We start from the raw sequence: 14,604 nt of genomic DNA on the forward strand, positions 1-14,604 counted from the left end.
CAAGTTACTGATTGCGCGAAGGAGACTGACGGCCTGTCAGTAGTTTGCCCACTAGCCTGACGCATATACGCTAATCTGGCATTTCACATGATCTAATAAAACTGATAATATATATTTTTGTCATTATACAAAAAAATATATATATTTTTGGGGGAGGGGGTAGAGAAACACAAATTATTTTTTTTTATTTTGGCAAGATAATAAAAAACAGCTGCTTTATAATAGCTTCAAGCAAATCTGATAAAGGCAAGGATATATTTGAACCAGAACAGCCACATAAATCTAACAGCTTCAGTTGGAGTTTAGCCAATTAATTATAGTTTGCTTGGGTTTTGAACTCTGTATACTCCATTTACACGTTAGTCTAGTTATGTCCACCTCCTTCAAATAATTATTTCTGTAAGATCCAACTTTGCTGAGACCAGACTAGTAGCCAGCTATGGGTTATGTGGAAATTTCATGTAGGCAGTTTAGGGTTTAAAACTTACACAAGTAATTGGCTTGAATCATGCAGACTCTTTTATCTCAAAGACTGTCAAAAGATTTTATATTCAATTTTAAAAATCCTGGCAGCGTACCATTCTCTATGTATAAATAACATTCTTAAACCTGATTTTGATAATGGTTCACTTAACCTTAGGTTGATAGACAGAACAATAGAAGCGAGGTCGAACTTGAATTTTAGTAAAACATTTGGGAGTTTCATGCAGCTGATGCCAATGAAACAATTGTTGATTTATCAAAGTTTTGAGGCTCAATTGATAATCATTAACAAGGTTTGAGGTTTACGTTTAATGGATAATTTAAATCAGGTTTAAAGTATAATGTAATAAGTTAATATTTGTGAAGCCTTCAGAGATTCTTTTTACTAAATTAATGCACTATTTAATATAAATTTCAAATATTATTGTTATTAATGGGACTTTCAGGGATTCTTTTAAGATTTTTTCAGGGCTCTTAGATGGGGCTCTTTAGGGGCGAATTTATCCAGAACCCCTGTGTAATTTTCCCCCAATATGGAAACCCTCAAATGAATGTAAACCAATATTTTTTTCAGAGGAGCATTTCATAAAAGGACTTGTCAGATATGTTTTCAAATATAGTCCTGTTTTATCTGACAGTTTCCATAGTAACTGCTTCTCAGCCAATCAAAATCAAGGAAAGGTGTCAGTTTTGACAACCTGTCAGATGGAAAATTAACAGCCAGGCTCCCCTGATTTTAAATTTTGTTGCTGTATTATACTCGAATATAAAACTGCACAAAAACAAAATAACATGATGGAGGGCCCTAGTTAAATATATTATACATGGTATCAAGACCAGGGTCTGTTTCATAAAGACTTGTTACAGTATATGCACAATTTCTATAACAAATTTACCATCAGCCAATCAGAAAGAAGGATTTCAGTAGCTTTTAACGGTTATTGCAAATTTGTTATTGTAACAAGTGGTGTGAAACAGGGCCCTGATGTACTGTGAATTGTCTACAAAATTTCACACCCGATGTGAACGTGCCCAAGTCAAGTGTCATGGGTTAGTAGCATCCCCACCTCACTCCTGATTTCCTGGGGCAGATTACGAGCAGGAAGCCGTGACTTAGCTGCAGATTTTCTCAACTTTCCACCGTTTTCCACCCTTTTCTTCTCAAAATCCCACCGAAAAAAAGGGAGGAAAATATCCTCATGTGGATGCAATGATGTATGGTGGATTGGATTGAGAATCATGAAGGAAGTATGTTTGAATAGGATGAGAGGGCTCTAACTACCAGATGTGCACGAGACATTGCCAATGAGTGTTTTCTCATGTCTCGTGTGTAATGCATCTTAAATTTGACATTTCCTTAACATGGGGTGTCAGTTGAGGGTGTACAGACTACAGAGTTTTCTGTAGGATGCAGGGTGCGAGAAGTAGGTAATAATTGCAGTTTATTTGAAGGTCAAGTCCACCCCATGAAAATACTGACTTGAATAAATAGAGAAAAATCAAACTAGCATAGTGCTGAAAATTTCATCAAATCAGATGTAAAATAAGAAAGTTATGACATTTTAAAGTTTCGCATATTTTTCACAAAACAGTGATAAGCACAACTAGGTGCGTCAATTGATGATGTCCATCACTCACTATTTCTTTTGTTTTTTATTGTTTGAATTATACAATATTTCATTTTTTATAGATTTGACAAGAAGGACCAACTTGACTGAACCATATAGTATTAAAACAATGCTAATTCCACATGTTCAGGGAGGAATTAATCGTTGTATCACTTGACAATGAGGAGAAAATTAGAATATTTCATATAATTTCAAATAACAAAAGAAATAGTGAGTGGATGACGTCATAGTCTCCTCATTTGCATACCAGCCAGGATGTGCATATAACTGTTTTGTGAAATTGAGCGAAATTTAAAAATTTCATAAGTTTCTTATTTTATATCCGATTTTGATGAAATTTTCAGTGTTATGCTTGTTGGATTTTTCTCTTTTTATTCAAATCAAATTTTTGTTGGGGTGGACTTGTCCTTTAAAGAAATAAACCTTTTGGGATTTTTGTTTCACCAGAAATAGGAAGCTCCTTGATTAATGGTAGTTTTGAATAGGTGTGCACAGCGAGGACTTTATGGGTTTGTGTTGAGCAAGAAATTTATTAATGTAGGAATGCCAAGTAGTAGGATTGCATTCTATTATTATGATTTTTAAGGGGAAAGGGACACTTAATATGATTTTCCCCCTGGAAATTATTATGAAACTTGTTGAATGATGATTTTTGTCGTTTCTTTCCTCAAAATTCTTAAGAATAATAGGGGTTTAGGCTTGAAAATAGGATAAGAAGAAATTCCGTTTTTTTTCACAACTCGTAATTAAAGTTGGCAGCTCTGTTAATTGGTAGTTCTCGATAGGTGTGAAGTGTGCACAATGAGGACTGCACTACTGTACATTCATATTTTCAAGGCCATACAGGGAAGGAATTACTCTCTCTAAAAATAGTAATAAAAAAAAACTTACCATCTTCTTGACTGAAAAATGTGCTTGAAAAAGCAATCCAAAGTGTGCATCTGTCCAGATTATGCAATTTCAATACTGAAAATGTCAAAAGGCATATATGCTTGAAAAAAATGTTCAATGGAAGCATTATAGATAAGTACCTTCTATCTTCCTTCTTTGTCATAAAACATTTTAAATAAAATTTATTAATGAACTATGCAGTGGAGGGTGGCATTTACTTTTGAAATATCGGTATACACTGTATCGTTGATCATGTCACTAGTCTTTAGATTGAAATACCCATGCCCTTGTCAAAACTGATATGAATTCCACAAATCAAAAGTCAAATTAGAGATTATGAGAACAAGTGTTTTGTATTAGATGTCCTTATCATTCACTTCTTTCAAAAGTGTTGGGATTTACAATGTAGGCCTATATACACGTCCACTTTGACTTTGTAATTTGCCTAAATATTATTAAGAGACAAATTCAGACGTCTACCCAAAGGTAACAAAATTTGACAAATTAACCATCAAATGAACTCTTTAGCGAGTCTGAAATACTTGACTTTCAGTTTGTCCCAATAAGTGCACGTCAGAGTCTGTGGATGCGTTGTTGCTTCTGAAAAGTGTTGGCCAAAGAAATATTTGCAATTTTACCAGGGCAGAAATGAGTGAAACGTACATGTACAAGTACTGACATGAGTGGAGTCTATTAATTACATGGCAGGAAGCATTCCATACAAGTATTTTTTAATTTTTTAGTACAGGGGTGGGGACGACGCCCACTTTGACAAGGATAGGGGTATTTACAAGAGATTAAACACTTCCTGTATGGGGTGGGGTGGCTGGCTGATGTGCATCGCTCAGCTGTGTTATGCTGAATATGTAGATGTATGCATTAGGCCTACTATTAATCCCAGTCATGAGAACAATACAGGCTTCAATAAGGATCAATATGTCTCGAGACTCTCGACAGTACACATACTTGGGAATATATGCGTGGTAGTTTGATACTCTTGCAGAAGAAAAATGTACATTTTGCAACTGACTTTACAAATGTAGGTATACAGTGTAGAGTATTTCTTTCAACATGAAGTAAAGGGGGGGGGGGGGAATATCTGTCAAACTGGTCAAATCAAAATAAAATGATCATTTCCACTTTTATGAAAATGTTTAATTGCATAGTTTAGAACATGTACGTGTATGTATTAATTTGATTAGAGAACAAGAAAACAATGCACATGTATATAAAGTTCAAGTTACAATAGCCTTCTTTTTTTTTGGGGGGGGTTGAAGTTTTCATCTATTAATCAGTCTGGAAAAAAAAATGATTTGTATGAGATGAAAAGTGCTAAAAGTGGGTAATTGAATGAATTAATTACTTGACAAATTATCTTTTTTTTAAAGTACATGTATGACCAATTTAATAAAAAATGAAGAAATAAACAAATGAATGAATTAATTAAATACAGTATGCACAGTAAATATATGTAGATCCATAAGTTGGTAAACAGATATATTTTAATATGTCGATGGAATATGATATGTAAATTATAGTAGGTAGGTCAATGAATATGTAGCTATCTATACTGTATATAATGAAATATTTAAATGATGAGCCAATAGGTAAATAATAGGTGGATATCAAACATACATGTAGTAGTAAATTAATAATTCATGAATAAATGATTATATAACAAATAAATGGAACAATCCAATCAATGAAAAATAACTTGAGTTATGGAGTGAAAAAATGATTTGTCCAGAGGCCCGCAGCACAAAGTTTAGCAATGATCTAGAACATTTTTCTGTGATTGATTCCATTGACTATAATGTACAATCAATCGTGAAATTCAAGCGTACGATTAGTCGCTAATCTTTGTTATGGGACCCAGGTAGGTATTATCAATACAAGCGCTTCTATGATACTGTTCATAGAGTGTAATACTTTTTGTTTCAATAAATTATCTGGAATTACCATCATTACACTCTTGCTAAACAACCTCCAAATGAATCAATTCTTATTATAATACTTTAACAATAAATACACTTAAAGGGGAATGAAAACTTTTGAACAAATGGGCTTGTGTAGAAACAGAAAAATAAAAGAATAAGAATAAAGAAAGTTTGAGAAAAATCAGACAAATAGTGAGAAAGTTATGAGCATTTGAATATTGCAATCACTAATGCTATGGAGATCGTTAGCAATGCGACAAGGATGTGTGATGTCACTGATGAACAACTTTCCCTTTGGTGGACTATAAAATACCCTCAAAATGTCTCTTTGCTTTTTGTTATGATGATACAAATCATCCATGATGTATTCTTAAAAAATATGTATTACATGCCCTCATGTAGACAGAACACATGATTTATGGGTAGATGTGATAAAAGAGGCAATTCTAGTGAAATATATACTAAAGTAATGGGGAGAGTTGTTCACAAGTGACATCACACATCTTGGTCGCATTGCCAAGTGATCGCAATATTCAAATGCTCATAACTTTCTCATTATTTGTCCGATTTTTCTCAAACTTTCGTTGATCTGTTTCTTTGATTTTTCTGTTTTCACACAAGTGATCTTGTTCCAAAGGTTTCATTCTCCTTTAACAACTGTAGCTGAGGACTTCAATCCACTCTTTAATATCAATTGTAATTAAATCAGCTATTAAAAAATCCTTCAATCTTTTAATCCGTCATGTACAATGGATTCAATATAATCAATATACCAGTATTAAAATGCAATATAGTCATTCACTGTTACAGTAGCTCTCATATTGAGTCAATTATACAAGCTTGATTATTTTGCTGTACATATGGTTTAATGATTATACTGTGTATTCATTTAAATATGTTAAGTCTTAATGAGGAAGCTACACTAATATCAAGCATCTATTTGTTGCAAGCCAGGTAGGCCTATATATTTACATTATTTCTTCAGCAAGTTAGATTTGTACTTGTACCTACAGTATTCAACTAGATTAAACCATGTTATATTTGGTATTGCAATTTAGGTATGCAATTAGGGCTATTTTACCTGACACTATCTAGCACCCATTACTCTTCAGGATGTTCTTGATTTACCCCCCTCCTGTCAAATTTCCCTCTCCCCCTCTAAGGTCAGGTGTATGTTGTCCCTGTGAGGTTGATTCATCAATGAACTTTGACCTTGTTCAACATTGCCTTGGAAATATGGGATTTGAGAAAGGTTCATCAAGTCCATGGTTTTCAAGTCTGTATTGCTTCAAGTGAATTAGAAAATGGGGGGGGGTGTGATAATGATGTTTGTAAATTATTTAAAAATGAAGTATAGGAATAAAAAAGATAACGATTTTAATTGAATAGCAAATTTACCAGAGTGCGCAAAAATTAAGATAATTTGGAGTCATATTTACATTCTCTCATATTTTAAGCAATATGCACATTTGAGAAGAAAGTTTAGTATTTCCTCTTGAAAATGCAGAACCCGAAGTACATTGTGCCAAAGTTTTGTTTACTATTACATGTATTTCGGGTACCTGTATGGATCTGCATGTATCATGTGACAGACATTGCCTTTAACATGTCCCATGGCAGTACTGAGTCTTAACACCTGTCAAGAAATGCTTAGAATCTGTTGGAAAAGATTATTAGCCACTCAATAGTTTCACTGAACGATGACAGGACTTGATGACAAAAATAGAAGCAAAATAGGTTAAATCGAGTTGGTTTAGACCATTATATTTCACATGATGGTTTCATCATTGTGGAACATCCGAGATGGGTTCAACTGCTGTATGCGCACTTGGTGTTTGTAGCCTTTAAAGCCGTTTGTGGCAACAGTTCAGGATCTGCATTCCTCAAGGGGCAATCCATTGCTACCTGAATCGGGATTAAGATGTTTATCATCTCTGCATCGATCGCTATCTTCAGTCCAGGAAGCCGCCTCCATGCCATGCAGAGACATGGGTCGAAGATAGCGACCGATATCGGTAGTACCTTTCTGGGGACATGACACCCGTTACCAAGATGTTGATGTGACGTTGGTCCATGGAGGTTTACGGATGATGACTATCGTCGTTCCTGCTTGTGTTGAGCAGGTGATGATCTGTGCTGGAGATTCTGTCATGGTTCATGCCATCAAAGTGGGTCGTTGCCATACTTGACACATGAAACTCAGAAAGTGATGATGTTGCGAACAAAGTAGTCGAAATAGTTATGTACAAGACATTTATTCTTTTCTCTCTATGATAAGTGCAACAGGATGGACAAGTGCCACAAATGGACACACTTTGAACAAGGACTTTGAAATAAATAGTCATTCAGCGATTCATTGTGAGATCTCTGAATGTCAGTCATGATGTCAAGAAGACTAATTTTTTTCACTTCTTGAGTTGGACAAATTATCAAGGTCTTTTCCTTTCATCAACTATGAACTCTGGATCACATGTACTTGTACCATATTAGGTCTTTGCTTCATGAATTGGCCAATGAGGTTTATGTCATCTAGGATTCTGATATTTGCTGAACTACTATATGAACGTTGGACCATTCGTATAGAGTATACAAAATTAATGCCAATTACTTGGGACACAGGTGTATTGATTCAATCCTAAAACTCTGATCTGTATATTGAAATCAACCATTTATTCACCTTGAACATGGTCAAGATGCTGCAGAATTTATTTATTCTTGCTACATGTATGTCATCTGAATTCTAGACAACAGTTGATGTTAGCAGTCCTTCATCAGGTTTTCTTGGCCTGACTGTTTTTGGAAAGTGCTTCAAGATGGAGTTTGTATCTGTGGAGAGGGTCTATTTTAGCCACAGAAGACGTAATGTTTCTCTTGTATTTTTTTTTAAAACTTGATTACTGCATAGCTATTATCTAAATTCAAGTATATTGTATTCAAAGTTAATCCAAGTTAAAATTAATGTTATGTACAACTTTTATCTGCCATGTAGCTGGAGGGTTTCCGAACCGACAGGTACATGTATAAAGACAATGTGATTCTAAAATTAGTAATCTTTGGTGAGGCTTGATTCGCCTTCAGATCATGTATGTGCATCACTCAACTAACTAAATCAATTACAGTTTATTGTTTCGTCTGCATAGCATAAATTAGTATTGGACCTAGTTCATGAAACAAAGACATATTAAGGGTAATACTGTATCACTAAAGATCCTGCCTGAGTTTCAGGTCACATGACCAAGGTCAAAGGTAATTTAGGGTCAATGAACTCTGATAATGTTGGGTTTTTGTGGAGTTTTCATAACTTTAATGAAAAGTTTATGGATCTAGTTCATGAAACTTGGACACAAGAGTAACCATGTATCCCTGAATATTCTGTGTGCGTTTCAGGTCACATGACCAAGATCAAAGGTCATTTAAGGTCAATTAACTTTGGCTGTGCTGGGGGTATTTGTTGAATTGGCATCATAACTTTAAAAGTTTATGGATCTACACATGTATTTCATGAAACATAGACATACATGTAAGGGTTATCAAGTATGTTTTGAATACGTCTTAAAGTCATATGATTATGGCTAAAGGTCATGTTGGCACAATGGACATTGAATAATAATTCAATAGCTGTTTTCAAAGTCGACACTGCTGCTATATTGAATCATGTAATGCAGGCGAGACTGCCTGAGGCGTTCCACTTGTTTTACTTTGGCTTTGATTTTCATTACACCTTTCCTTCAGATTTTTACACCTGTAGAGGCTAATGTAGAACAAAAAATATAACTGAAAACAAACCTGATTCACTGTTTTGCTCCAGGCTATCATTTGTTCGAATGGTTTGTGACAGATTCAGGAACCCATTTGATACGTGATAAATTCTTGTTGATGATCAGCTGTGATTCTGGTCATTCTGATTTCGGATTGATGATATTGACTTGCCATATGCCTCATCATAGGTCAATGACCAGTGATTTGAATCTTGCCTTCCATCAGTCAGTGACCACTGGTTAAATAGTTTGGCCACAGTTTAACAGGTGCATTAATATGTGATAGGAAACATTCATTTTTGGGCTATTTTGTAATAGTGCCTATCGCCATAAAGCATATTTCTCATTCATCAAGTTATTCATTGTATACATGTACATGTATGTGTGTAGTTTCTACATTTGTGACTTAATGTTTAGGTTAAGTTCTTTCCCAGTTTTAGCTTATCCATATTAACAACATTAACATAGTTATAGATCAATTTGTACATTATAAGGGAATGTACCATGTACAGGTGTAAGAGATGATTGCTCATACAACAAGCCCTTCAATTTAATAAACGTGAAGAATTAAAATTCAGTTGGAATAACTTTTTTGGGTTTATTTTACTAGAGGATAGTGTTTTACTTGTAAATATATTTTCTTTTCTGGTAAAAGATGTCTCTTGAACAAAATTCATGTCACATTTGTTAGTCATATTTAAGGACCTCGTGGATAAATCTTGAAACTGATACTTAGCATATACCTTATAAGTGATAGATTGTAAGACTGAATATATGTACCTCTTGATATTACAGGGAAATGGCAACCCAGTGATATTTTCCCATTCTATTTCAAATAAATTAGAACAACCTCAGGATGAAAGTTTCAGCGCCTTAAGCACATAATCAATGTGGATTTGGCACTTTAGAATTACTCTATATTATCATAATTAAATAATTATTCTGACTGTAGGTTATCTTCTAATTTCCTGACAGAAAACATGGTGATTGTAGACCTTGCCGGAAGGGGGCTGAAGAAGCTTGAGTCCCTGCCCACGTCAGAGACCCACGCAACATGCACAACCCTTATACTGGATCATAATGGACTATCACGCATTGACAATCTTCAGGAATTCAAGAACCTTCAACAGGTATGGATATTACCATGATGCTACTTGTCAGGTCTTAGCCTGGAAAATTTAGTTTTATAGACTGAAGTTCGCGGGCATGCTTCATAAAGGACTTGGTGGACATTTAATCTGACAAATCTTGTTCAATCCAACAGTTGCCATAGTAAAAGTTATTTTGAAAATCAAGAAAAGTTGTCATATCCGACGATTTCTCAGACAAAGATATTGATGAAACACTTCAGTAGGATTTTCTTTGTGCCTTTCAGTATTTTTTAAATTTTTTATACCATGTTTCGATGGAGCTTGGTAAAAAACTTTCTCAACCAAAATTTGGTGTATTCAATGAAATTGAATATATTGCAGATACAATGTACATGTAATACACCCACTTGTTCTTAATTGCCGTCTGCAAGTCTTCAAAGAAAGGAAATCCTGCAAGATGTTGAATATTTCTTTGCTATTACAACTGCCGATGGGTTTACACCCTCTTCCACAACTTTCTTTTTGGTCTCATCTCACATGGACTAATCCTACCTCGTTTCCAATCAGTTTGTCAACCTTACAATTGGTCTAATATTCATTTAGCATCATACTGCTTTGTTTAATTTACAATTTAATAGGTTATACCCATTTCATTAGATATCCACTTTGCCTAACACCATTTTAGCCTACATGTATGGTTAGTTAAATTGTGAATAACCCAAATTTTGATTTGACAAGATTCAAAATGAATGAAATAAAATGAAGTGGAAAGTTGACAAATTAGTCATTAGACTGATTGATAATTTGAAAGTGGGTATTAGACAAAAACTAACAGCAATTACCAAAGTTGATAGTAGACCAAACAGGTTTAGCCAGTAAAATAACCATTTGTAGACCAAGTACATTCTTATCTTGTTGCTTGTCTTCCTGGACAGCTGTCAATTGGGCACAATCGTTTGGTGCGTATGAACGGAATCTCAAGGCTGCCAACCATCAGAGTCCTCAACTTGCCGAACAACAGTATCCAGACCATAGAAGGTCTGAGGGACCTTCCAGAACTTGAATGGCTAAATCTGTCAGGAAACAGTATCAAGGTACAGTAATGGTGGTAAAACTTTTTCCCCTTCATCTTGGATAAGACCAAGAAATAAAGGATCTGATAATGAATCAATTAAAATTTGGTTTAATAGCTATTTCTCCTCTAGATATTGGCACATCATTAGACTTTAACTGCTGAATCTTAAACCTTGACACCAACCCCTATCCACATTGTAATGACCCTAAACCCTACCAACCTCATACACAGTACTTCACTCAACATCTTTAGGGAAATTAGAGAAACAGTTTGCAAGGTCAACTGTAAGATCAGCAATATTGTTGTACATGGCAAATAAATTTACTACCAGTCTTTAAGACTTTGAATTCTTGAATTATGGGTTACCAATATTCTTGACAAAATCATCCCAACTTTGAAGGTAACATAGTGCAGGGGGCTGTTTCATGAAGCTGTTCATAAGTTAAGAGCGACTGGTGAACCTTTCTTATGCGCTAAGCCATCACCAATGAACATTCTAGTGTAGACCATTTACCACACGAAAGGATCACCAGTCATTCTCAAAGTCGCTCTTAAAGGGGAATGAAACCTTTGGAACAAATATGCTTTTGTAGAAACAGAAAAATTTAACAATAAGAATACAGAAAGTTTGAGAAAAATCGGTCAAATAGTGAGAAAGTTATGAGCATTTGAATATTGCAATCACTAATGCTATGGAGATCCTCATATTGGCAATGCGACAAGGATGTGTGATGTCACTGATGAACAACTTTCCCTTTGGTGGACTATAAAATACCCTCAAAATGACTCTTTGCTTTTTCTTATGATGATACAAACTCTTTATCCATGATGTATTCTTAAAACATGTATTACATGCCCTCATGTAGAAAGAGCAGTATGATTTATGGATAGATGTGATAAAAGAGGCAATTCAAGTGAAATATATAATAAAGTAATGGGGAGAGTTGTTCACAAGTGACATCACACATCTTTGTCGCATTGCCAATTTGCAATCTCCATAGCATTAGTGATCGCAATATTCAAATGCTCATAACTTTCTCATTATTTGTCGGATTTTTCTCAAACTTTCGTTGATCTGTTTCTTTGATTTTTCTGTTTTCACACAAGCTATCTTGTTCCAATGGTTTCATTCTCCTTTAACTTGCGAACAGCTTTATGAAACACTCAGCAGGAATCCTGCTAGAAGCTTTTCTTTTCTTTACAAATCACCACAGTCACCAGAGACAAAATAACGGGGACTGCAGGAAAGGTGCAATGGAAAGACACATTGCAGCCTTATAGCTTGATTCCTGCTATAAAAGATACGGCACAGACTTTTGAAAAGTTGCCTAACAATGGTGGTTTATTTGAGAAATCATGTTCTACTAAAGCTTTAAGTCTGTCGTTTGCAGGTTTGTCAGAGATTGAATGGAGTTTCCAATACACATGTATGGCTACAGCATGTAGATGGTCAGAGGGCTGAGAGGCCTCCCAGAATGTTTGTGACGTAATCTGTCTGGGTATAATACATACAGGAAGCTGTTTGTAATTGGGTCTTTGTTGGTGACAAAGCATGCAGGTCCAGGAGTCTGGATGCCTAGCCTGTGATAACTTTGAATAAAATCTGTTGGAAATCCATTGTTGTTAGCCAGGAAAAAGGTCCTTGTCCGTGGCAGAAAGGACCTTTGATAGTACTTTTCATATATTTATGACATTTCAAGAGGCAAATTCATTAAATTTGTGCTTTAAAGGAAGGAAAATACCCAGAAAATATCTGTTATTCAGACATACTCCAAAGAACTGGGGCTTAGAGATACTGTGTAGGCCTACATGTATACTAGGAATCCTGAAGAAGCAAATTCCACTGGGCTAGTCATCCATAAGTGAAAGATTGTTCATCCCACAAATTCTTTGAGAGTTGAACATGCTATTAAAAGCCAGCAGCAAAGAATGATCTTCATCATCTTTTTATTGTACTTAATGTTTTCAATTTTCATATGTTAAGGACTATTACAGAATTTGGTCCGCATGAAGTTTTACACACAGTAAAAGATGTATGGCTGTGTCCACCTTTACATCCACACAAGGAAAAGGACAGAGTTCATAACTGGACGATGACATGCAGAAATAATTCAGCAATGGTTGCATGGCAGTTCCATGCACAGTAGTCATGCAAACTCTCCTTTGTCTCTCGTAATCCATTTGAATAACACTTGGCAAGCGAACTCAAAGCGATAGCAGTGTGGTTTGTACGGAATGACGACATGAAGAGCGCATGAATAGATGACGAGTTGTGCTTGATCCCCCTTATCAGCTAGACTCAGCCCTGCTAGGAGCTGAGTGATGGCTCCTTCCTGCCTCCATCTGTTTTTTTCTCTCTCTCCTTTCTCCCTTTTTTCTCACTCTCTCTCCTTTCTCTACTTTCTCAATGTCCCTCCTGTACTATCATTTCTCAGTCTTTGCTTCTCTCTTGCTCCGTCTCTCTTTTTCTCTTTTTCTCTTTCTCCCTTTATCTTTTCCTTTTTTCCTCTTTTCTCTTTCTAATTTCATCTTTTCCTCTCTATTTTACATGTACACTATTTTGTTATCTCTCTCTCAGTTTATCTTCACTTATATCCCTATTTCTATGTATCTTTCAGTCTCTCATTCTCTCTTGCTCCATTTTCTCTGTCTCTTCCTCCTCTCCTTCTTTCCCTTGTCTGTATGTACAGTAGGCCTGCATTATTATAAGGTTTCTGTTGTTTATACATGTAGTGTATGAACATAGACTACAATGTAGAGCCAAGTTAGAGAGACTATGACCTTGTCTATTACCTTCCTATTATAATTATGTAGTTGTTTAAAGTGGGAAAATGTGAGTTAATTATTGGAAGAGAATTAAAAGAACTTTTGCATACACACAGGCCCGTATTCTGAACTCGGGTTTAACCTAGACAGTGGTATAACTCTGCTAAATTATGGGAATCCAAACATGTCAAAATTTGTTCACATGGTTTGTTTCTTTTGTTTACTGAGCTCCTTAATTCTTTAATGGTGAAGACAGTTATCTTACTTGGCCTTCCCAAACAGTTCAGAATGATTTCAGAGTCAAATGAGCTGGTACTATTAGAGATTCATGTCGCAATTTGCTATCCATAGTTAAACCACAATTTAAGACCAGAGTCTATATTAAACCCGACTTAAGAATACGGGCCACTGTATTCTGTTATCAGATACATAGACATTGAAAGTTGTTCAGGACAAGCCAGTCATGACAAGGCAAGCCCAGACTATGAAACATATTAGGCATTAATATTACAAAATAGAGTGACCTGATACTTCGTCATATAGCAGTTGAATACATTATGTAGCATTATACGTGCATTTAGCAGTGAGCCGAACCCTGCTACTCTACTTTTATTGAGCTTGTGATAGTTTTGGTAAATCCACCAAAATGCACCTATCACTATTCCAATTCATTGCTAGCTAATATGAATGGATATGCCCTATAACAGTTATGATGTGGAGGATATGAAATGAAAATGTGTTTTACAGGATAAATTTTGCGATTTTACATGGAAATTTAACTTGATCGGGTCACCCGATCAAATTAAAATATCTGTGTGTTTTTGTCTTTCAATTAAATCCTATTCCAAATCATGGAATGGGCTGAAACTTTCTAGATATGTTCTTTGTAACTTTTGGATATGTAATCACTAAATTTATAAGATAAGTGCTTGAATGCCCATTTTTTAATTTAAAACAAGCATTGCCGAGAGAGGG

The 14,604-nt window shown here is 35.2% G+C and overlaps 1 protein-coding gene across 7 annotated transcripts in view; it reads left to right on the forward strand.

The window, feature by feature from the left end:
- LOC121413751 (serine-rich adhesin for platelets-like) overlaps positions 1 to 14,604 on the forward strand; it is a 74,566-nt gene that overhangs the window by 10,990 nt on the left and 48,972 nt on the right. For 6 of the 7 annotated variants that reach the window (XM_041606683.1, XM_041606685.1, XM_041606681.1 and 3 more), the window contains exons 2-3: positions 9,673 to 9,827; positions 10,724 to 10,882. In XM_041606683.1, coding sequence (XP_041462617.1) covers positions 9,673 to 9,827; positions 10,724 to 10,882 — 314 coding nt within the window. Of the gene's footprint in view, positions 1 to 3,129; positions 4,042 to 9,672; positions 9,828 to 10,723; positions 10,883 to 14,604 lie in introns of those variants that run through there. The other variant, XM_041606684.1, reaches the window with a different exon arrangement.

Source organism: Lytechinus variegatus, chromosome 4, assembly GCF_018143015.1.
Source record: "Lytechinus variegatus isolate NC3 chromosome 4, Lvar_3.0, whole genome shotgun sequence".
Lineage (NCBI taxonomy): Eukaryota > Metazoa > Echinodermata > Echinoidea > Temnopleuroida > Toxopneustidae > Lytechinus > Lytechinus variegatus.